Source organism: Corythoichthys intestinalis, chromosome 1 (assembly GCF_030265065.1).
Source record: "Corythoichthys intestinalis isolate RoL2023-P3 chromosome 1, ASM3026506v1, whole genome shotgun sequence".
NCBI classification, from domain to species: domain Eukaryota; kingdom Metazoa; phylum Chordata; class Actinopteri; order Syngnathiformes; family Syngnathidae; genus Corythoichthys; species Corythoichthys intestinalis.
This window is the reverse complement of record NC_080395.1, coordinates 52,974,986-52,999,878: the sequence shown is the minus strand read 5'-3', so window position 1 is coordinate 52,999,878 and position 24,893 is coordinate 52,974,986. Positions and strand designations below refer to the sequence as shown.

The 24,893-nt window shown below is 39.4% G+C and overlaps 1 protein-coding gene across 3 annotated transcripts in view; it reads right to left on the bottom strand.

The window, feature by feature from the left end:
- Positions 1-577: 577 nt before the first annotated feature.
- tmco3 (transmembrane and coiled-coil domains 3) overlaps positions 578-24,893 on the bottom strand; it is a 30,877-nt gene continuing 6,561 nt past the window's right edge. For all 3 annotated transcript variants that reach the window (XM_057845445.1, XM_057845453.1, XM_057845462.1), the window contains exons 2-15: positions 18,162-18,295; positions 17,369-17,681; positions 17,030-17,197; positions 12,796-12,975; positions 10,336-10,536; positions 10,006-10,134; positions 9,837-9,929; positions 9,574-9,760; positions 7,611-7,728; positions 7,320-7,515; positions 5,192-5,342; positions 5,033-5,112; positions 4,805-4,954; positions 578-4,584 (exon numbers count right to left, since the gene is read on the bottom strand). In XM_057845445.1, the coding sequence (XP_057701428.1) occupies positions 4,480-4,584; positions 4,805-4,954; positions 5,033-5,112; positions 5,192-5,342; positions 7,320-7,515; positions 7,611-7,728; positions 9,574-9,760; positions 9,837-9,929; positions 10,006-10,134; positions 10,336-10,536; positions 12,796-12,975; positions 17,030-17,197; positions 17,369-17,626 (2,016 nt within the window). In that variant the 5' untranslated portion in view covers positions 17,627-17,681; positions 18,162-18,295 and the 3' untranslated portion in view covers positions 578-4,479. The remainder of the gene's footprint in view (positions 4,585-4,804; positions 4,955-5,032; positions 5,113-5,191; positions 5,343-7,319; positions 7,516-7,610; positions 7,729-9,573; positions 9,761-9,836; positions 9,930-10,005; positions 10,135-10,335; positions 10,537-12,795; positions 12,976-17,029; positions 17,198-17,368; positions 17,682-18,161; positions 18,296-24,893) is intronic.

Genomic DNA, 24,893 nt, shown 5'->3' with positions numbered 1-24,893 from the left:
AAGTGTGCAGTTATTATAGGCAAGTGGAAAATTTTGACCATATCATTTTATTCATAATTTCCTATTCCAAGCTGTGCAAACCTGAATATAATTGGATGAAATGCATATCATGATGCATTTTTGTGTAAACGGGTAGGGCGTGGGTTGGGCGTGGCTTAAGGAAATCAACACCTTATATCAAGGTGTGCATAAGTATTGGGCAGATTTTTTTCCACTCAGGAAAATGAGCCAAAAAAAAAAAGACATTTAACTGACTCTGGAAGGGCAAAAATTGTGAACAGTTTTTCAAAGGATGCAAAACCCCTGAAATATCTAAAATAATGGGGCGTAATCACAGAACCACCTAACTTTTCAACTAATCAGCAGGGTATCAAGAAACGCTGTCGAGAAGGAAACACGCAAACTAACAACCTAAGATTTAAGAAGAATTGTACGTGTAGCTGCCAGGACCCTATTATCTTTCTGTGCTGCCATATACCAATATGCAATCTACCTTGACTGTGAAGTAGGACAAGGCGTTCAGTTCTAAGAGGTAAAAAACGCTGAAACCAGACACCTTAAAAAACAAAACTTTGAAAAACAATACACAAGTTAACATGAGAAATACCAAGAATGGAATACATATTTTTATACAGGAGTGCCATGTCGAATTTCGTTGACAACGTTCTTGCTGACAATGACAATAAAGTTCTATTGTATTCTACAAATATCAACAGACATTATTGTTCAAATAGTCTGTGGACTTATGAGGTTGACACTTGTCTGACTGGGTAGATGGGCCCGCGATTGGATCAGAATGGACACAAAGCTCTACCTTGACTCAGATGAGAACAAGGTGGAGGGGGGTACCCGCATGGGTAGGAAATGTAAATTCAGGCATCAAGGGGTTAAGCAGGAAATTTACAGTGCATTTAGAAATTGCACTTCTCAGAACTTTTCAGAGCAGTGTCTGACGAGTTCAAGTAACTGACAGAGTCTGTGAATGGGAACCCTGTACAGTAACAAGCTTCCTACTCCCAAAAAAGGTGGTTAGAAAAAAAAAAAGTGGTTATCTTGGCTGTTTTTGTTTAGTTTTTTGTTGCTATTTTTCAATTTTGAGTTATTTTCACTTCAACCAGTGGAAAAAAAAAAAAAACAGATGGAAAAGTATTTGTGTTTCATTCAGTTGTATAATAATCCTCCACACTCATAATAGTTGCCTAATAACTTTGCACATAAAAGGTATTTTCTTAAAAAAGCCAAACTTCGATTACTTAAATGTTGAAAATTGTTTGGTTTGTTAACATTTTGGACTGACCAAGAGTGGTTGTACTCTAACATAGTTAATCATCAAACGTATAAGTTGCCTAATCAGTGTGCACATAGTGTAGAAAAAAGGTAAAAACGCCACTGCCCACTGAAACAAATACAATAAATGTTGTTTTTCTATTGGTTTAATAAATAAACATCAAAACCCACAAAGAATCTCTTTCCAAAAGAATGCTGCCAACCGTATTATACAGTACTGCATTACAGTTTGTACATTAGAAACAACCAAGTTCATTACATTCAATACAGTACAATCATATATGAAGACTGAGACCTCCAGTAGATCCCCCACACAGTCCAACATTTGATTTTTAAATTAGGGATTAACTAAATTATTTCTATTTGTCAAATGAAGGAATAATGAGGACTGATTTTTCGCCCAATACTTTCATTAAAGTCAGATACTTACAGTAGATACTTTTATGAGTATTTGGTTAAAATAAAAATGTTTGAATTGAGTCAAACATTTTAATATCCTTGCAAAAGCTTCTTACATTAGTTGGCCTGAATTTTTGGCCTATTCAACCTAATGTAACTTGTGTAATTGAGACAAGTTTGAAGGTCATTTAGGTCACACATAATGTTTTCAAGTATGCCCATAAATATTCAATAGGGTTAAGAGTTTGTGACTTTATTATATTTAATACATTTTGTAACCAGTTTGGCTGTATGCTTCAGGTCCATTTGAAAGGCCTGTTCACCCCGTGTCTCTCTTCACACTTGAACAACTTAAATCTGGAAAAAGGTATAGATATTCAATGGTACCAATATTCCCCCCAAAAATCAGCAGAGAAAGTAATATTTTACAAATAGGGTATAAATAACATTGAAAATTAAAGTACTGCAAAATACAATGTGCAAAGTAAAGTTTTTGACGCCCATGTCACGTCAGCTGAGCTGTGTATCTGCCAGCCAGTTCCTTGCACGCTTGTGGACTGGACCGGAAATCAAGCAGCCAAAACTTAAGACCCCATCTTCGGCAGTGTCGTATAAGAGCACCCTTTATCCACCATTTTACTACAAACAAGGTGCCCTTTAAAGCCTTGTTTGACTCTGCGTGATAACAAAACTTTTACTAGCATTTTAACAAAGTGCTCACACTGTGGCACCTTGAGGCATCTAGATATTGCACTTGAGAATGAGCCAGACTGATTAAAGACCATATTTCCCTTCAATTTCTTGGCTGAATTTTGATTTTATAATGATGTCACCTCATCAAGCAGCGTACAAGTCTTTAAAGGGAACCTCGGACTTAAAGACTTGTAGACTCTAATAAGCCACAATTATTCTCTTTTACTAAAATATGTTATTGGAAACACATAAAATATTGCCATTGATTTAAAAACTATAATATTTGGTACATGTTTTGACCTACGGAAGGCGCCATGTTTAATGGGCGCTCGGGGTGATGATGTAGATTGTCACCGTCACTCGACGAATACTACCGGGTTACTGTAATTTCCTTCTACGCGGCGAAACGTCCAACACATGCGCTCATCGGTTAAAAGTGGCGAGCACTTACTATTTGTGTTTTTATTTAGTCCTTTATTACCTTTTCATTGCCTCAAAACACTTTTTGCATGCGTTTCCCTCTAATACCTTTAAGCATAGTGTTTTCTTGTGGTAGCTTTAAAGCAGATTGTTGATCTGTTCACCACATTAGTCACGTAGCATATTTAAACCACCCTTATTTGATATTACTACGTTTAAGTATTTTCTTAAGGCACCTTTAATATGTTCTGTCTGCATGCATCTAAACAAAACAAGTTGAAAGCGCATGGACTACCATGCGCTTTCAACTTTGGAATTCACCTCTTGTAGAACGTTTCGCAGGTGTAGCACATTTTGCTAGAAAACAGTTTTTTTTTTTTTTTTGCTACTGTCACCACGTCTATCCCGTATTTCCTGAACAGTTTTTTTTTGTTGTTACTATCGTCACGTCTTATCCCGTCTTTCCTGTTCATTTTGCTTTTGCTGCTCGTTTTGCGAAATATCAACAGTGCCGTCATGCTTATTAATGTTCCTCTCGGGTTCAAATTGAAAGGGTTTTACAGATGGCATGTCTGGAGTTATACTCTGGAAGCCCGGCTGCGTAACCATGTGACATCACCGCCCTGCGACGTCAACAACAATGGCAACCTACTAGTTAAACTAATTTAACAAATTGTAAAAAAATAAAAACACCAAGAGGGGTTTCAATTTCAAATTGTTTTAACTAATTACAACGTTTTTCTTTTAAGAGCTACAAGTCTTTCAAACCGTGCAATTTAAAAGAAAATCCGTCCTTCAATATTCTGACATTTTACAAAAGGAAAATAATTTGGGTAATCCTAAGTGACCTACAAGAATCAAGTTTAGTCAAATTTCACATTAAACAGCAGTGATAAAAAGTATGTACGTATGTCTGTATGTAAACCTTTGATTTCAATTCACTGTACATAATGCCACAGTATGTATACAGATCAGCACGTTAAGCAGGTAGTTTGGAACACAATGGTAATTAGTGCAAGATGATAAGTTTTTCATTGTACAAAATTAAATTTGAAAGAATAATTAAGTTAAAACATGTTAAAGTACTGTACATGGAATCGTACATACGTAAAACGACAATTTAAAAAAAACAACAACAAAAAATTGATATTACAAAATCTGCTTAAACTAATACCGCACACTAATGTTTCCATTTTTTTAGTGTTCAAAACATTTAAACGTTTTACGTAGTCCCCCATCACGTTATTGTGTTGAGTAAAAACATTGAAACTGATGTTTTTTTGTGCTTTCAGATTAAAAAAGTTGTATGTCTATTGTTGTGAGAATCAGATGACTTTCTTATCTGTTGCAGTAGTATGTATTTAAATATGATGGGTCCAACCACAGCTGTAACAGTAAAACATGTTAACATTCATTGCATTTCATAAGGATGAGTTTTTTTTGTCATAGTTGAATGTGCCACTACCCTAACAACAGAAGAGGCACATGTTGGAAGGAAATTGTAGCAGTTTGGAGGTGGATGTTATTACTACACCCTAGAGCTATTTTGGCAGAACACCAACCTTACTTGATGGGATCGAAAAAAAAAAAAAAAAAATGCCTGTGCTGCCAAGCGGATAATACAAATTCCTGATGCTATGTTACCTCCCAGTAACATAATGTGGTCATGAAAGAGTATGGTCACGTGACAGTTCTTCGTGGCATCCATTTGTATGTAGTCACTCTCCACAGGACTGGTGCCAATAGCAAGCTGAGGGTGCTGACACTGAGAACAAGCAGGTACACCTATGCAGAAAAAACATTGAAAATTGAAATAAATTTGTCTGTTTTTTTTGTTGTTGTTTTTTTTAAATTGAGTAATTGTTCTGGACCTTCTACAGTCCCGCCCAGATTTCACGTTACAATCTCGGAACTATTTTGTGGTAGCTAAACTTCACACACATGCCACACCAAAAGGAAAACTTCTGAAATATGATGGCGTGCCAATGCGCAAGTCAACACTGACCTCTCTAGAGATGATGCCGGCACGACGTGCACGGCTGCTGAGGACAAAGGAGAACTCGCTGACTTGAGCCAGACCAGCTGAGACGATCCAACGAATGTGACGAGAGCTGGGTGGCAAGATGACATATAACACCAGCACTGCCAGTATGAACTGGAAGACGAGAAACAAAGATGAAACGGAATTAGTGACAAGGAGGAAAGTGTACTGGAGGAAGAAAAATGTTATTACCTTCAATATGACAAGTGTGAGTGTGAGTGCCACTAGAATGGTGAGTTCATACAGTACAAACGTAGGGAACACGTGGAGACCTGTGGCACCATATCAAGTTAGTGTCAATGTAAAAGACTCCAATATTGTAAAGCCATACAATTATTAAGGGCATCTAACCAATTGAGGCGAAGAAGATGATGGCGAGGAAATCTTGAATTGGCTCAAAGCATCCCATGATCTCTGCAGTGACCATATGACCCTGAGAGGACAGCAAAGCTCCAGCCAGGAAACAGCCTAACTCCATTGAAACATCCAGTAACTCTGTTACCTTAACATGGGATCATACAGACATAAAATAAACATATTGGCCATTTCTTTACACTTGCGCAACCTCGGTATCAACTATTAATCCATTCAGTCTTCAGCTTATGTTTAAAGTGCCTCTGACACAATAAAATAAAATCTTAAATAGCATTATTACTTGAATTAAAATCATACTTTGAGAGGATTCGACTATATACAACAATTTGACAAAGCGCAAATGACGAGAAATGAGTCTTTTAATTTGCTATTTAGGCCCGCCTGTCTTTATAGCGCTCTAGCGCTTCCATCTGGGTGATGACATCAGCAGAGTAACGATTTCAGCTGATTTAGAATTCAGCCCATTGAGTGGGAAGATTCAGAACGAGGAAAATGCGACAGCGAGCAGCCAAATGTCATCATTGTTTTAATCTCTCTACTCCAATATTTTTACAGGATATTCTTTTTATCTAAGTATTTTTCCCTAATTGCTAACTGTATGGTCATGACAAATAACAGTCTTGTGCTAAATGGAATATGAAATATTAAAAATGCATTTATTCAGTACGACAGGGCTAAATTACTGCATAATGGTCAAAACTGCCCACTTCTTAAACCTCCCAAATGGTATTTTATGCCACTGGAGTTTGTCCGGCTTTTGTCATTTCCCTGCCCCGGCTTTGGAGATGGAGGAAAGAGTGTAAACAAAACAGGAGGCGTAAAAGATCGGCAGCATGCTAACCCGAACCGAGCGGCGTTTCAAAGTCTTTTCCTCACCTTTCGAAAATAAAAAAATCACACAAAACTACCCCGACTCATGTCACACACAGGCGGCGAGCAAGTTTCGGCTCGTCGTTCTGCTGCGGCCACGGCAGGCAGGCAGTGCTTGTCGCTGGGGACGCAGAGGGAAACGAACGCCAAAATGGCGCATTCTCGGTGGACTAACCGGCTGACGGCAGAGTGCGTGGCTGCCCAAGCCCAGTATAGCGCTCTCTATGCGGGCACATGAAGAGGGCCGAGGGGGTCGAAGTCTCGACACAATCGAGAACCGGAGACAAGAGCGGGGGGCTCCCCCGGCCCAAGCCGAGGATAGTGCCCTATAGGCGGGCATGCCTTTATCGGCCGGCGACCATAATGTGCGACAAGCCGCCTGTCGTCGGCCGAGTGGTCTTCTCAGTTGAAAGGAAGGATTGTCACCCACAAAAGGCAAGCCATCTCGTTATTAAAACGTTTGCCAAGATTTGACATAACATAAAACACGTAGCTCACTCACTTAGTCATTCGTCCAATGGTCTCTTGATTGTCGGACTTTTTTTGCCCATTCTTCACAGTGAACAGGATCTTTTGAAAATCCAAAAAGCCTCACAACACTCTCCCTGGTGTAGCAACAAAAGCCTGCAGCACATTGGGCTGGAGTGACGCACAAAATAAACGAATCCGCAAAATCAGCTGAATCCGCAGTCCTTCTGCATACGATAGTAATGGCTATATTGTGAAAATGATTAGTCCGCTGACGTCACATTTACCTTCTTCCTCAATCCGAGACCGTGGCCGGAAGTCTCATTCAAAAAACTGAATAAATATATCGATCGCTTCCACACATCCAAGCGGTCCATTTCATTCAGGAGCATAAAATTCCGCTTGTAATATGAAATAAACATGCTTTTTGTGTCACAGGCACTTTAAATAGTGTCTCTTAAATTTCATATTTTATTCATTTTATTTTTCAATTTGAAACACTGCACTTTATGGCTGCACCAAAACTATAAACTTGGTTTGAAAATAAATCAAGGAGGAATCAATTAGAAATTCTAAAGCTTTTTAGTGGAAGTGCAAATTAGTTACAGTCACATTACTTGTGTAGCTTTGCTATTTGTAGTGGGCTCCGTCACTATGACCGTAAAGTACCATATTTAAATTAGTAACACCATAATCCCCTTGTTGTGTTCAATAGCTTCCTCGCTCATAAATGATATAAGCACAACTAATAAAAAAACATATGTACCGTTAGCATGAAAAAAACAAAAGCTGCAATCCCCAGCACCAGGATCTCCTTGTTGCCTTTGTTCTCCGCATGCAATTTCTTGTAAAAGGGGCCAACCACATACGATTTGAGCAAAAGACAGAGGAGCATGACGGCACCCAGTGATGCCAGGACACGCCCCAGGAGAGACAGCACACGAACACTTTCAAGCAGGAAGCTATGGTGCACAGAGGGGATCGATTGGGTTTTACCAATTACATCATGCATGGCATGTTTTGAGGCAGGAGAAACTTTAGGTGAAGGGTAACTGACCTTTCAGTGTCTCCACTTTGAGCTTGGATCATCGTTGGCATGACAGCTATGAATAGGCCAAGTTGAACATCTTGCATCACTAAAGTCCCGAGGAGTACACTGCTGTAGTCGAGCTCACCTGTTTCACATGTACAAAACAGTGACATGTTACATGCCACTACAAAATTAGTAAAGACATTAAAAGTGAGGCAACATGTAACTTTTTAGGATGACAACAATTTCTAAATAAAACTTTCTGATATTTTCAAAATACAGTTGTGGTCAAAAGTTTACATACACTTGTGAAGAACATAATGTCATGGCTCTCTTAAGTTTCCAGTTATTTCTACAACTCTGATTTTTCTCCGATAGAGTGATTGGAACAGATACTTCTTTGTCACAAAAAACATTCATGAAGTTTGGTTCTTTTGTGACTTTATTATGGGTTAACAGAAAAAGAGATCAAATCTGCTGGGTCAAAAATATAAATACAGCAACACGAATTAGTAATTTCTTGTGCGTGATTATTGACTTGAACAATCATTGACTTGAACAAGTCAGGGAAGTCACTTGGAGCCATTTCAAAGCAGCTGCAGGTCCCAAGAGCAACAGTGCAAACAATTGTTTGTAAGTATAAAGTGCATGGCACTGTTTTGTCACTGCCACGATCAGGAAGAAAACGCAAGCTATCACCTGCTGCTGAGAGAAAATTGGTCAGGAGGGTGAAGATTCAACCGAGAATCACCAAAAAGCAGATCTGCTAAGAATTAGAAGCTGCTGGAACACAGGCGTCAGTGTCCACAGTCAAGTGTGTTTTGGATCTCCATGGATTTAGAGGCTGCCGTGCAAGAAGGAAGCCCTTGCTCCAAAAGCGGCACCTTAAGGCTCGACTGAAGTTTGCTGCTGATCACATGGACAAAGATAAGACCTTCTGGAGGAAAGTTCTGTGGTCAGACGAAACAAAATATCGAGCTGTTTGGCCACAATGCCCAGCAATATGTTTGGAGGAGAAAAGGTGAGGCCATTAACCCCAAGTACACCATGCCTATCGTCAAGCACGGTGGTTGTAGTATTATGCTGTGGGGCTGTTTTGCTGCCAATGGAACTGGTGCTTTACAGAGAGTAAATGGGATAATGAAGAAGGAGGATTACCTTCAAATTCTTCAAGATAACCTAACGTCATCAGCCCGAAGATTGGGTCTTGGGCGCAGTTGGGTGTTCCAACAGGACAATGACCCCAAACACACATCAAAAGTGGTAATGGAATGGCTAAATCAGGCTAGAATTAAGGTTTTCGAATGGCCTTCCCAAAGTCCTGACTTAAACCCCATTGAGAACTTGTGGACAATGCTGAAGAAACAAGTCCATGTCAGAAAGCCATCAAATTTAACTGAACTGCACCAATTCTGTCAAGAGCAGTGGTCAAAGATTCAACCAGAAGCTTGCCAGAAGCTTGTGGATGGCTACCAAAAGCGCCTAATTGAAGTGAAAATGTCCAAGGGACATGTTACCAAGTATTAGCGCTGCTGTATGTATATTTTTGACCCAGCAGATTTGATCACTTTTTTCTGTTCACCCATAATAAAGTCATAAAAGAACCAAACTTCATGAATGTTTTTTGTGACAAAGAAGTACCTGTTCCAATCACTCTATCAGAGAAAAATCAGAGTTGTAGAAATAACTGGAAACTCAAGAGAGCCATGACATTATGTTCTTCACAAGTGTATGTAAACTTTTGACCACAACTGTATCCATACAACATCACCTTCCCAAAACATTGTGCATACTTGTACAATCCAAAGAAAGCACTAGGAGAGGTGTACCAAAACACATTTTTACAAAAGTTCAAGGCTCAATTTTGACTTTGAAACTGTCCCGGAGTGTATTTTTTGTATTTTTTAGTGGTGTATAACTGACTACAACGCATCATCCAGAGAGATGTCGTTTATATTGTGACCACCAAATTAAGCACTGATGCACTAACCTTCTTTCTCCCCTCTGCTCGCCCCTGCTAAGAAACGAGACACTAATGGGGTGCTGGATAGGGAGAGACACGTGGCTATGAAGACCGTTTGGATGGGTTGAATGTTTAGCACTTGTCCCCATAACAAACCGCTGACAACCATGAGCAGGCACAGGTAGCAGGAACCCTGCACGGACGTTTTCCATACCTGCACAAAGTATAAACGCATGGATTGTTAAACTGGATAGCCATTAAGATTGCTAAATAAAGTTCCAGTAACTTACCTTTCGAAGACGCTCAGGTGAGAACTCAAGTCCTACCACAAAGAGAGTAAAGAACACCCCCAATTCTCCCAAAGTCTCCACTTGGACCATCGACTATTGTACACAGACAATGAAATCAACACACTGGCTCAATAAAGATAGCTTAAATGTTGCAGTGACAGACACACACTTTAATGCTGTTGAAACCAGATGGTCCAAGCAGGACTCCACATATGATGTATCCAAACATGGGAGGCAGGCCCACCAGACTGCATGTCCAGCCACAGGGTAGTGACAACATCACCACAGACACCAAATCCTACACACACAGATACACAAAGTGAGTTGAATTAAGTTGATATATGGATTTACAAAATTCAACACATGGGATTATTGAAAATGATTATCAGTGCTTTTTTTATGTCACCTACAAGGCGACATAGCACGGATTCACATTGGACATTTTGAAAGGGGCATATCTCTTTTGAAACCACATAAAAAAAAAAGAAAAAGAATTTACCTTGATAAAATGAGGGTCTGCTCTTGGAATTGTGGAATCTCTGGGTTTGGTCAGCACATATTGATTGTTTTGAGAGTCAATGAGCATGCTCAGGCCCAGGTCACTTTCCACTTTCCTTTGATTTGATCTATTCTTTCTCTTGCCTCCATTTTCCTCATCGTCATCCACTCTAAGCACTGCTTCGACATTCACTCCTTGCATCTATACAACAAGGACAGAGTGGAGAGAGAACACTTGTCACAGCCTTTCCAATTGCGTTATCTTAATACTAAACATATAATAAATAATATCCAATGAAGGGAAGTATATACAGGACTGTCTCAAAAAATTAGAATATTGTGTATTCTAATTTTCTGAGACAGTCCAGTATATTCGAACTACGAGTTATCAAATGAATGGACAACTATTTTAATAGTCGATTAATCATTTCGAAACATGTCCAAATCCTCTTTCTTGAGCCTGTGAATAGCAAATTTTCCTACTTATTTTTAGATTAATTTCTCAAATTTACATCTTTTATATTAAAAAATTAAAATAACTGTAAATATTGTTTTAGATATTATTTCTAAACAATATTTAAAAAACAAAAAAGGAAAAACAGTAAATATTCTCGGTTTTTTAATTACTGTATTTTCCGGACTATGACTCATACTTTTTTTTTTCCCCATAGTTTGGCTGGGCCTGCAACAGTTGTGACTTACTGTATATATTGATACTTATAATCGAGACGTGCCCTCTACTTCAAGTTGGTGCAGTTGTTCAAAAGTTATACTGAAGATGAAGCCTTGAATGGATTTGGAACTAATTTCGAGCGAGATCGAGACTTTAGTTTATTTATCATTATCTACTGTATATAACTGCTAACATGTCAACACATACTTATTTAGCACTTTGTTCTCAAGTTTATTACAACTATTATGTAAAATGCTTGTGCTTGGTCTCTGATTAAATAAAATGAACTCCCAGAAATTCTACTTTTACTTCATTGCGACTAATGTTTTTTTTTCCCTCTTCATTTTTGGCTGGTGCGACATATACTCGAGTACGACTTACACGACTATCTGAAAAATACGGTATCTAGAAATCTTGAAGTATTTATTCTTTAAATATAAAAATGTCAAAAAATACATTTAAAAAAAAAAGTCAAATTAAGAAATAAAAATGAAATATTCTCTGAAATTTTCATGATTATTTAATTAGAATTTTACCAAGAAAAATTAAGTCGATGCATTCGATTTACTTTCGCTTTGGATATAGATTTGTGTCTTTATTATTCAATCAAAAAAAAAAGGCTGCGACAAAGATCCTTGCTTTTTCATGCTTTTCAGAAATACGCCATTGGTGTAGCCACTTGTCACTCAAGCATGTCTGACCAAAAGCGAAGCGCAACATCTTTGTCAATATGATTCAATCCAAAAAAAAAAAAAAAGCGAGTTGAAAACTTTTTTCACTTCAATAAAAAAAAGTTCAATTTTTTTTACTTCTATCAAAAAAAAAAAGGACTTCAAAACTTTTTCTTCACTTCAATTGAAAAAAATATCATTCCAAATTTAAAAAAAAAAAAAAAAAAAAAAACGTTATTTTTGGGTGGCGTGGGGTTGTATTTTTGCATATCAGTTTTTTTTTTTTTTTTAATATATTAAAATATATTTTTTGACGGATGCAATTCTTTGGGGGTATTGAAATATTTAGACACAAATGTCCTACCCATAATAGGGCCCAAACACAAAAATGATTGCTTCAATCAAGGAAAACATTTTCAATTAAAAATTAAGTGTTCAAATGCAAATTTTTGAGTCTTAAATATTTTTTTTTGCATTCAAAAACATTTTTTCAATACATGAAAAAACCTTTCTTTTTTTTGATAGAAGTGATTTTTCTTTTGTAAATAATTTTTTAAGCAACTTTTTTTTTTAATTAAATTATAAAGACACAAATGTCCTACCCAAAATGTGGTCCAAACACAAAACTATATTACTTCAATCAAAAAAACTTCAAAGAAATGTTCAAATGCATCTTTTGAGTCTGTTCAAATGCCTTTTTTGAGTCTCAAAATTATTTTTGCATTTACATTTTTTTTTCTTTGATTGAAAATGTACTGGACTGTCTCAGAAAATTAGAATACACAATATTCTAATTTTTTGAGACAGTCCTGTGTATATATACAGGACTGTCTCAGGAAATTAGAATACACAATATTCTAATTTCCTGACTGTCTCAGGAAATTAGAATACACAATATTCTAATTTCCTGACTGTCTCAGGAAATTAGAATATTGTGTATTCTAATTTCCTGAGACAGTCCTGTATATATACACAGGACTGTCTCAAAAAATTAGAATATTGTGTATTCTAATTTTCTGAGACAGTCCAGTAGTCTGATTGGATTTTGCTTGCTTTGGACACACTCAGGACTAAAGGTTCTAAATGACGAGCCCCCATAGTACACTTATATGTTAACCTTTTTGTTATTGTCAAAGGCATGTTCCTCAATGTCCTCTTCCAGTCGGTCTGCTGCCTTCCTCACATCTTCCAGGATTTCATCAACCATGGACATAGTCTTATTTCGGGCAAGGACACTCTTTACAGCCTCCTGCTGGTGCTTTTCTGCAGCCACCAGTTCAACATACTCCTGCTCCTCCTGGAGAATTTCATCAAAGAGAGGAGCACAAGAATAATATAAGATATGTGTGCATAGCCTGATTGACGGTGTTGTGGTAAAACTGGGTTAAGTATTCATGAATGAGGAAGTTGCAGTTGCCAAAACCAAATAGCAGCTGTAGGAATGACATCACCCAGTCATTAAATAGTGGACAGTTGGCATACTCATGCCAGGCTTCAATTCACAGTAAGCCCTCTTTTAGCCCCGCCCAGACAACCAAACAAGGGCGTAGGTTTGCATAGGGACTGTAGGGACATAACAATATCAACTTTCCAGGATGCTCAAATTGTCCCCTCCAACTTTTAAGCAACCTTATTTGCATTATATAATGAGTTCAGTTATACAAGTGATTAGATTGTCTTTCCATACGTTGTAAGGATAGAATAGACCCTACCATTATTAATTTAATCATTTTCATTACGTTCAGACTTACATTTATCCCTTTTCACTTGCTGAATGTGCCGGTCCATTTTTTCCCCCTCAAACGCACGTTTGATAGGCTGATGACTTGAGCCCCCACCCCCTCCCGCCACACAGATACACACTCACACCCAAACTGCCCCACTGACAGCCAGACAGGAATACAACATGCCGCCTCCTCCGCCTCCTTCGAAGAGAAGGGTTTTAGAAGTTTTTTTTTAAGCAGGAGCCATTTTTTCAAGCAGCAGCCACTGTAAGTATTGTAAAAGGACGTCAATGTTATGGAGGTGGGGGAAACACCACTAATTTTGCTGCTGAAAGTCCGACCTGCATCAGAGTTAGCATGGCATTAAACTTGCTGGCCTGCAAAACTACTGCGATCAGGCCAGCCTCCACAAGGTACAAAGAAGTCAAGGTAGCCGTCCCTCTTTTAGATCATTGTTTGCATTATGTGCATTTCGGTAATGCAACGCAGTGGCTTGAGAGTGCAAGTCCCTTTATTTAAAAAAAAAACAAACAAAAAAAAAACAGGGAGCTATCTAAGAATGGGTCCACTGAAGGGGGACGCAGGCATGAACATGAACTGACATAAAAAATCTGTGAAATGAAATCACACATCAGAATTTCATGAGAGTACTTTCATTCGAGTCCTGAGGTACTCTAGAATGCCTCAGATGTAGGTCAGTCCTTGGATATCGCAGATTTATTTTTTTTTCATATTTTTTTCCCCCAAATTACTTTGATATTACAATACTTAGTCTAGTTTTGAGTCACGGGTTGCTCCAGTGTCCCCCAGAAGTGGACAAATTCTTGGAATCCTCCTTGTTTTTTTTTTTTTTTTTTTAATAAAGACGCATTTCAAAATATTTCTTTAGTTGTTGGTGATTCAAACAAAGGTTTGAATTGAACGTTGTATCACCTGAACCAATACACATAAAAGTTGGTATAAGACAATACAGATTTATTTTGCAATGATCAATGCAAAATAAACCAAAATAATTAATTGACAGGCTAAGCCTATTAATTTTTGGGGTTCATATTTGTGAGAAATGCAGCCGTGGCCCCCTTTCAATGATCTGTTTGGGCTTATTAATGTCCTGTCTCCAGCAAAAAGTGTTATGCTGTTATATCGTCTCTACCAATGTTGAGACCAAATATACGTCCTTGCATCCAAAGGACAGAGAAAGCATTCAAAGCTACATCTTAGCAATTCGGTACTAAATTATTCTCTGTTTTCAGCACTTAGACCCAAATACATTTCATGTATTTGGTGACAAATCACGAAAAGTACTTTATAGGGTCTTTATTGCAAAACTTGCATGGCAATATCAGTTAAAACACTTATAGTATTAAATTTTAAAAGTGTAATTTTTTTTTTACCTGCTTTGTATTAGAGTTTACGATGCAAATCTTCTGTTGCTATGATTCCCAAAAAAGGCTCAGTGACACAATGTTGTGCAGGTAGGGATAATTTAGAAAGCAACAGGAAAGAACTATATTTCAATGAGGTAAAAATGTGTTCGTCATTCGCAACAGTAATGTCTTACTATAATGTCAGGAAGATCAATTATACTGTGGGGCAAATAAGTATTTAATCAACCACCAATTGTGCAAGTTCTACTTGAAAAGATTAGAGAGACCTGTAATTGTCAACATGGGTAAACCCCAACCATGAGAGACATTGTGGGAAAAAAAACTGAAAATCACATTGTTTGATTTTTAAATAATTTATTTCCAAATTAGAGTGGAAAATATTTGGTCACCTACAAACAAGCAAGATTTCTGGCTGTCAAAGAGAGTCTAACTTCTAACGAGGTCTAACAAGGCTCCACTCGTTACCTGTATTAATGGCACCTGTTTTAACTCATTATCGGTATAAAAGACACTTGTCCAAAATCTCAGTCAGTCACACTCCAAACTCCACTATGGCCAAGACCAAAGAGCTGTCGAAGGACACCAGAGACAAAATTGTAGACCTGCACCAGGCTGGGAAGACTGAATCTGCAATAGGTAAAACGCTTGGTGTAAAGAAATCAACTGTGGGAGCAATTATTAGAAAATGGAAGACATACAAGACCACTGATAATCTCCCTCGATCTGGGGCTCCATGCAAGATCTCACCCCGTGACGTCAAAATGATAACAAGAACGGTGAGCAAAAATCCCAGAACCACACGGGGGGACCTAGTGAATGACCTTCAGAGAGCTGGGACCACAGCACCAAAGTAACACAATGCGCCGCCAGTGACTCAAATCCTTCACTGTAGCCACTACACGTCCAGGCCCGTCTGCGGTTCGCTAGAAAGCATTTGGATGATCCAGAAGAAGACTGGGAGAATGTGTTATGGTCAGATGCAACCAAAATAGAACTTTTTGGTAGGAACACAGGTTCTCGTGTTTGGAGGAGAAAGAATACTGAATTGCATCCAAAGAACACCATACCCACTGTGAAGCATGGGGGTGGAAACATCATGCTTTGGGGCTGTTTTTCTGCAAGGGACCAGGACGACTGATCTATGTAAAGGAAAGAATGGATGGGGCCATGTATCGAGAGATTTTGAGTGAAAATCTCCTTCCATCAGCAAGGGCATTGAAGATGAGACGTGGTTGGATCTTTCAGCATGACAATGATCCCAAACACACAGCCAGAGCATCAAAGGAGTGGCCTCGTAAAAAGGCATTTCAAGGTCCTGAAGTGGCCTAGCCAGTCTCCAGATCTCAACCCCATAGAAAATCTGTGGAGGAAGTTGAAAGTCCGTGTTGCCCAACGACAGCCCCAAAACATCACTGCTCTAAAGGAGATCTGCATGGAGGAATGGGCCAAGATACCAGCAACAGTGTGTGAAAAGCTTGTGAAGAGTTACAGAAAACGTTTGGCCTCCATTATTGCAAACAAAGGGTACATAACAAAGTATTGAGATGAACTTTTGGTATTCACCAAATACTTATTTTCCACCATCATTTGCAAATAAATTCTTTAAAAATCAAACAATGTGATTTTCTGTTTTTTTTTTTTTCCACATTCTGTCTCTCATGGTTGAGGTTTACCCATGTTGCCAATTACAGGCCTCTCTAATATTTTCAAGTGGGAGAACTTGCACAATTAGTGGTTGACTAAATACTTATTTGCCCCACTGTATGTTCCACAATTGAAAACCAGAAGATAAACAATAATCTTGTGTATCCACTTGTTACATTTAATACAATAGAACAATAATGGATTCTTGCAAGCAAGCTTTGCGTTCAATTGAATAGAACTATAGATGTCACATTGAGTAATCATTATCTGAGTAAATTGAAATGAGCTCATTGTTATTTTAACAATCCTGCCGGGTTTAAGCTGTGTAATGTTTTCCTTTTATAAACTGGGTGCCTCAGCCCCAATTAAGGCTGGGAAGACTAGTTTATCAGGTACTGAAAGGCTTTTTGGTATTTTTCTTTCTAATATGACATGTATCTTCATGACTGCAACAATTCTTCTGTTCCTTTAAAATTGGCTTAATTTTTTACAGATATACTTTGCAGTGATGGGAGAATTTCGCTGCATCAAACAAACTTAAAAGTAAAGACGTATATGATCACTATAGTTAAATTTGAGTTTACGTTGTGGTCACCTGTATTGCTGCCTTCCTCAGGGACTCCAACCTCTGTTTGCTGCTTTGCCTAATCTTGACCACATCCTTGTAGTCTCCCTGCAATGACCTTTGCAGGCTGTGCAGAGCCTGGAATACCATTTGCTCGCTCTCATTCAACTCTGTCTGCAAAACTTGTATTGTGTGCACCTGAAGAAGATAATAATGCACAATTGTGTGAATAGAACAAAAGCAAGACTGTCTGACAACTACACAAAAAAGTCGTATTATCTTAAGGGGGTATTTCATCTAGACATTGTAGCTAAAATAATGTAATCAATTTGAGAAAACTAATTCAGTAAAAATGACACCACACTTTACCTGAAAGTTACGCTCAGATTCTGAAAGTGTTTGGTCTCTCTCAATAGCAGATGCAGTGTTTCCCAGCTGATTGACAACCACATTTTTTTGGCGTAGAAGCTTACTCAACCACTTGCAGTTGGCGGCCAACCAGCTTTTTGGTTGTATGTCCACACTTCTGCGATATTGTTTGACGACATTTTGGGCCACATGGTCTTTCTGCTGCACAGCAGATGCCACACCCAGGCCAAGGCACAGAAGCAAACAGACAATATGCATCCAAAGAAGCTATCACTCCCAATTAGAGTGAGTGGACAGATTGAGAACAGCAGACCTGAAAATTGTAAAAGACAAAAAAAAAAAAAAAAGTGAATTAAAGAGATGCTATACTGTTATGAAGCTTCAACCAAAACATTACCGCAAAACCCGAGTTTAAAAGAAAAAAAAAATGTGTCTACAAATAAATGATTCATGTTGTGACCTACATAATTGTGGGAAGCAAGAACAGTTGATAAATTGCGCTATAGGTCAAAGTCATAGAGATGGTATGTTTAGGGTGCGGTTACAGCTGTTCAGGTTAAACAACAGCTGTGCACACAATTGATCTTGGCTTTCATTACTTAAACACTTTGAAGTGAGTTGTCAGTTGTATTTGACTTGACTGAAGTGTTTGGTTTCCAGCATTGACCTGAATTTTAATATCATGGCTAAACTTTAAAGACTGCTCCTAAATTGTCCAGTGATACTGCACATAGTCTTGCACATGTCCAGTATATAGGTTATATTTCCAACTCATGCACAAGGTGCTTCATACCTTTTTCGGCATTAGTGATGGTTAGCGATGATAATCTTCCAAACTGCTGCAATTACCCTCCTTCTGTGGGTGGAATGCTGTTTGGTTACTGCTGCTACTGGAGGTCAATAGCACCACTGTTCACAGGCTGGCCTCTGTAGTGAAAACACACATTCATGAAAATATCTTGGTCTGCAAAATGCTGTGATTCAATGGATGATTTTGTTTAAGCTTTTTGTCAAATACGTAACCATATGGTTAAACTTTCTACTTAACTGTATGAATAGCTCATTGTACAATCAATACATTGATGCTAAACAAGAGTGAATTGGAGGTGCAACCTTTTATGGATTAATCGACAATTGATCAACAACCATTTTGATTTTTCGTTCAAGCGCCTATTTCACAGGTCTGACAGGGATGACGAGCTGGCGACCTGATTTCCAAAATGTGCTTAATTTCTGTGGAGATTTTTTGGAACCAGTTTCAAGTCTCAAGTAGGTCTCGACAACCTGGTCAAGACTCATTCGGACCACAACTAGGAACAGCTCAACGAGAGGTCCCCGCAGACCTGCTGGCGACCAGGAAGATCGATGAAACATTGGGACAAAGTACTAAACAATGTTTGACCCATATGGCCATGTAATTTAGGAAAATACATATCTTAAAAGCCCACATGATGGAGACATCGTGGTGTCACAGAGACATCGGTTCACCTTCCCGCGAGAAGTCGCCTCGGTAAGAGCGAAACCAATATTTTGGTTTCCTGACTGGGGTTGCAGTGACATCTCCACAATATCAAGACATCAATCCTTTACAGGGCACTCGTTAAAATCCCGTTAAGTTGATGGATGGAACTGAAACCATAAATTGCTGCTCTAAATCAATGATGGCATTTAGATGAAGAAAAAGAATTGATCATTCATTGGGTTGCTGTGATTTAGCTGATTGAAAAAAGTTAGAAAATCATTTGTGACAAAAAAAACTAACAATGTAAGAATGATGGTGAGGGAAAAGAAAGAATACGTGATTTCAGTGGATGAGAGGAGCATTCTTAACCCTTTAAAGGGCACTCATTAGCTGTCGTTGACGGCGCTAGACGTCTAATCTATTTTGACTTGGAGGGTTGGCAGCGAATAGTCAAATTGGATTGGACGTCATGAGCAATCACGGCCGGGCATCCCAGTTTAAATGAATTCTATTGTTGTCAACCTAAAATCAACTAAAAAGTCTTATCGGGGGCTATAACTAAGAGTGCATTTCTATTTTTGTATTAATTTGATCAATTTTGCATACTTAAACTTTATATTAGGGATGTCCCGATCCGATCATGTGATCGGAAATCGGGCCGATCGCGCCATTTTTCAGAGGATCGGAGTCAGGTGAAAAGGATCGGGTTTTTAATTTAAAAAGTATATTTGTTTTTCTGCTTCATGCTACAGCCTCTCACCCTGTACAGCTATTTAAAATTAATGATGATTGACAGATTTGTAGGTTTGATCTAGCGAGAGATGGCTCGATAGCTTTAGTTTGTACACACCAGTCTGTGACAACTCATTCACAATTTGAGTGGACTCATTCAATGAAGCATTTAATAAAGACAATCATTTTTCTGTGTTGTTCTTGTTTAAAAATAATTCACATTATTAAGGCAGCACCGTGGGATAGTGGTTACCACGTCCACCTCACAGTTGTGTGCGCCTACATTTTGTGTTGGTGCACCTGAAGAAAAAAGTTAGGTGCAACAATACAAAAAGTAAGTGTGGAGCCTTGGCAATTTACAGTATATCATAATGTTAATTTTTTCCAAAATATCATTCAGGCCTAATTTAATGTTTTTTTTTCCTTTTAAGGGCTAAAAAACAACAAAATAATCCAGAAATACAATGGAATTGCCAAAAGGTACAAAAATATATATGTTTTATACTCCGCAACATTCATCCATCCATTATCTTCCGCTTAGTCCGGGGTCACGTCGCGGGGGCAGTAGCTTTAGCAGGAAAACCCATCCACTTCAGCCAGCTCCTCCGGCAGGATTCCAAGGCGTTCCCAGGCCAGCCGAGCGACATAGTCTCTCCAGCGTATCCTGGGTCGTCCCCGGGGCCTCCTGCCGGTGGGACATGCCAGGAACACCTCCCCAGGGAGGCATCCAGGAGGCATCCGAACCAGATGCCCGAGTCACCTCAAGTGGCTCCTCTCAACGCGGAAGAGTAGCGGCTCGACACCAAGCCCCTCACGGATGACCGGGCTTCTCACCCTATCTCTAAGGGAGATCCCGGACACCCTGTGGAGAAAACCCATTTCGGCTGCTTGTATCCGGGATCTTGTTCTTTCGGTCACGACCCACAGCTCGTGACCATAGGTGAGGGTAGGAACGTAGATCGACCGGTAAATCGAGAGCTTCGCCTTTTGTCTCAGCTCCTTCTTCACCACAACGGACCGGTGCAGAGTCCGCATCACTGCACCGATCTGCCTGTCAATCTCCCGCTTCCTCCTACCCTCACTCGTGAACAAGACCCCAAGATACTTGAACTCCTCCACTTGGGGCAGGATCTCATACCCGACCCGGAGAGGGCATGCCACCCTTTTCCGGCTGAGGACCATGGTCTCGTATTTGGAGGTGCTGATCTTCATCCCAATCGCTTCACACTCCGCTGCGAACCGCCCCAGTGAGAGTTGGAGGTCACGGCTTGATGAAGCCAACAGCACCACATCATCTGCAAAAAGCAGAGATGCAATGCTGAGGCCACCAAACCGGACACCCTCAACACTTCGGCTGCGCCTAGAAATTCTGTCCATAAAAATTATGAACAGAATTGGTGACAAAGGGCAGCCTTGGCGGAGTCCAATCATCACTGGGAACGAATTCGACTTACTGCCGGCAATGCGGACCAGATTCTGACACTGGTTGTACAGGGACCGAACTGCCCTTACCAAGGGGCTCGGTACCCTGTACTCCCGGAGCACCCTCCACAGGACTCCCCTCGGCACAAAGTCGAAGGCCTTCTCCAAATCCACAAAACACATGTAGACTGGTTGAGTGAACTCCCATGCCCCCTCGAGGATCCTGCCATGGGAGTAGAGCTGGTCCACTGTTCCACAGCCGGGACGAAAACCGCACCGCTCCTCCTGAATCCAAGATTCGACTTCCTGATGGACCCTCCTCTCCAGCACCCCTGAATAGACCTTACCGGGGAGGGTGAGGAGTGTGATCCCTCTATAATTGGAACACACTCTTCTTAAAAAGGGGGACCACCACCCCGCTCTACCAATCCAGAGGCACTGTCCCCGATGTCCACGCAATGTTGTAGAGGCGTGTCAGCCACAACAGCCCCACAACATCCAGAGCCTTTAGGAATTCCGGGCGAATCTTATCAACCCCCGGGGCCTTGCCACCGAGGAGCTTTCCAACCACCACTTCGCAACACTCCCGGAAAAAGCGAAAGAGGAAGTACTTTAAAAAGTACGGTACTGTAACATGTTCAGTATTGGATCGGGACTCGGCAGATTCTGAAAATCAGGTGACTCGGGTGCAAAAATATGTGATCGGGACATCTTTACCTTATATACCAAGGGCATAGTTTTGGTCTCAACATTGGTAAGGACGATATTACAGCACAACCTGCATGTACACTTTTTGCTAGGAATGATACATTAATAAGACCAAACAGATTGGGTGAACGGGGGTCAGGGCTACATTTCTCATGAATATGAACCAAATTAATTGGTATGCTAAATCAGGGGTGCTCATGACGTCGATCACGATCGACTAGTCAATCGCAAAGCTAGTGTGGGTAGCTCACGGCATCCCACCCTAAAACACTTTTTTTTATGTACATAATTAATTATGATTGTTGTGTATATGTTGTGTGGTGTGAGGTACATATGAGGTTACGCAGCACCTCCCTCTCTCTAAGCAGCTTCTTGCTAACGTTTTTCTAGATCCATAGTTTCCAGCAGAGTTCACTACATTTCTCACAGTTTATTTAATGTTAACAGTAGAAAACACAAAGAGAAGGACACTTCTCTCGAAGCAGCTTCCTACTTGAGTTTTGCAGGTTAGCAAGTTCACACAGTTTAATGTTATGCTAACACTGATGCAGGTCGGACCTACAGTAGTAGTAATGGTGTGTTCCCTAATTCCAAAACAATGATGTCTTTTTACATTTCTAACAGTGGCTGCTGCTGAATGGAAAAAAAAAAAAAAAATTCTCACATCTCTAATATCTAATGTGCGTGTGTGTGAGGGTCAAGTCATCAGCCAGTTAAATGTGCATTTAGGAGGAAATAATGAACCGGCACACTCAGCAAGTGAAAAGATGTACATGTAAATCTAAACATAATGAAAAATAATTCACTTCATAATGGTGGGGTCAGTTACAACAATTAAAACATATGGAAAGATAATATAAATGACCTACATAACTTACGTCATTACATAACGCAAATAAGGTTGCTTAAAAGTTGGTGAGGACAATTTGAGCATCCTGGAAAGTTGGTAGTGTTTTGTCCCAACCGCCCCTGCAAACCTATGCCCTTGTTATATTCCTGTTTCTTTTAAAATGATTTGTTTGCACTTGTTGGCACTTAAATTTTCTCTTTTTAATTGTTTCTCCTGTTGTTCTGGCACTGGTGAGTGGGCAAGAGAGTAAGGATTTCATTGTGCAGGGAACTGTGCTTATTAACTGTGCATATGACAATAAATCATTTGATTCATTTATAATATTATTTATTCATACACAATATGGCAGAAAACACAGACAAGGTTGAAAAAGCAGTTTCTGCTCTTGCACCCTTTTTAAAATAAACTGCTGTATTTTGAGCCAAAAGAACTGTTGTATTTAATAGAACAATATATCTATATGCTGCCATAGCAGATTCATTGCGCATTAAGCCCCCGAACTATTTTCAATTTGTCTGTTTTACCCTGGAAGCCCCCGTTTACAGATGTCGCGCAACCGCTTTTGTTTCAACCCAGTATAAAAAGAAGGTAAATAATTATTAGTAAATTATTTATTTTTCAAAATGTCTGTCCGTTTTAGCTTAGAATTATTAATATATGCATAATATTTTGTTTAAAGGGCAACTGAAGAGCTTTTCGGATTTCGTTCTTGAGTGTTTTACTCGGTTGAATTGTATTAAATGCATCATTCGCTGTCTCAAAAAGTGACATAAAACAAAACAAAACAAAAAAATAATAATTGACCGCGTAGTATCTGAGTTATGGCCATAGCAACAAGGGACGCGCCGCCCTGCCGACCGCTACCTGAGGACGTAGCTTCCAGGGAGCGTCGCCACCACTCTGAACACGGAAATATAGCCCCACGCTATCCTCGCCATATATTACAAACATTTTCTGGGTTTTACTCGCGAGATTCGTCATGCCATCTCGATGTGAAGCGATGATTTGCTCACAGGAAGACTCGAGACTCTATGAATGGTCCAAAAAAAACTTCTCCTGCAAAGGTTTGGACCGTTTTTGTGAGCATGCATACAGGTCCCCAATCGGCTCATTGTTTTCATCATTTCAGCGACGACAGCTTTGAAAACCTACAACAATGCAACCTTGGTTTTACAAAGACGCAAGTAGACAATTACTGGCTTTTATTGATAAACGAGGGGGAGTCCTACTGCATGTTTGTTGAAGTGCAACATTTTTTGTTGTTGCTGTTGGCCTGTCATAAGTAGATAGGTTTGCTGACAGGTGTTCTACTCATGTGATTTTATTACTATATCAATAGGTATTATGTAAATTCAAATGTCCCCAGCACCAAATAGGTCCTTGGCTCGTTGTTTTTTGGCCTGTCACAGGGTAAATGTAAAGCCTACGTATAAAATAATCCACCTGCCAGGCCCTAATGTACCAAATACATCTCAATAAAACAATGACTATTGTACTACAGCATCAACATCAAAGTCTGCCTGTTTGAAGAGGGAACAATAGAGTCAAATAGATGCTGCTTTGACTGGGGCATTATTATTTGATCACCAAGAAATTCTTATTAAAAATTATTAAATTAAAATTAGGAATTCATCCAATATTTTCATGATGCTGTGATTTTTTTTCCCAGGAAGCCAAACAAAAAAAAAATTAAGCGGCATAAACCGCCAACACGATGAAAAAAGGGTTGCAAGTCAGTCGCCACCCAGTTTCCCAAAATCAAGAGAGTGGGTCGAGTCATATGATGACCCAAGTAATGCGGTGTCCAGCGATGACGACTGAAGAGATCCTATGAGGCCTGCCAGATGCTGAATTTCTTCAGTCTGCGACGTCAGATGACGGTGACAGGAGAAATAAATGTAGCAAATTCTGATGAAATGAAATCATAAACTAGTCATATATACAGTACACATTTTTTAAAAGAAAAATCTAGTTACCTTCATATTTTAATAATAATGATTTATCTTGGTATAGAGAACACTTAATGCTATAGACCCTACTCACCAACGTCACAGAATGACGTGTCGCTGTATCCGGCCGCCATATTGTCCGTCATTGTTTATCCGTATTCTCAATGGTTTCAATTTGTCGTGCAATTTATAGTGCAATTCATGGAAGCCCCAGTGCTTTCAGACGCTGTAAACTCCATTGGATGCGTTGTATAAAAGGCGTTATGTGGAAAAGTTTCAGTCATCCATTTGCCAGATCCATATTTGATGCCTAAATCGATATTTTTCGACCCGCTGTCTTCGCCCTCTCTGCCTGACATCTGCGACCCTGATATCTACAACTATCTTGTCCACACAAAATCA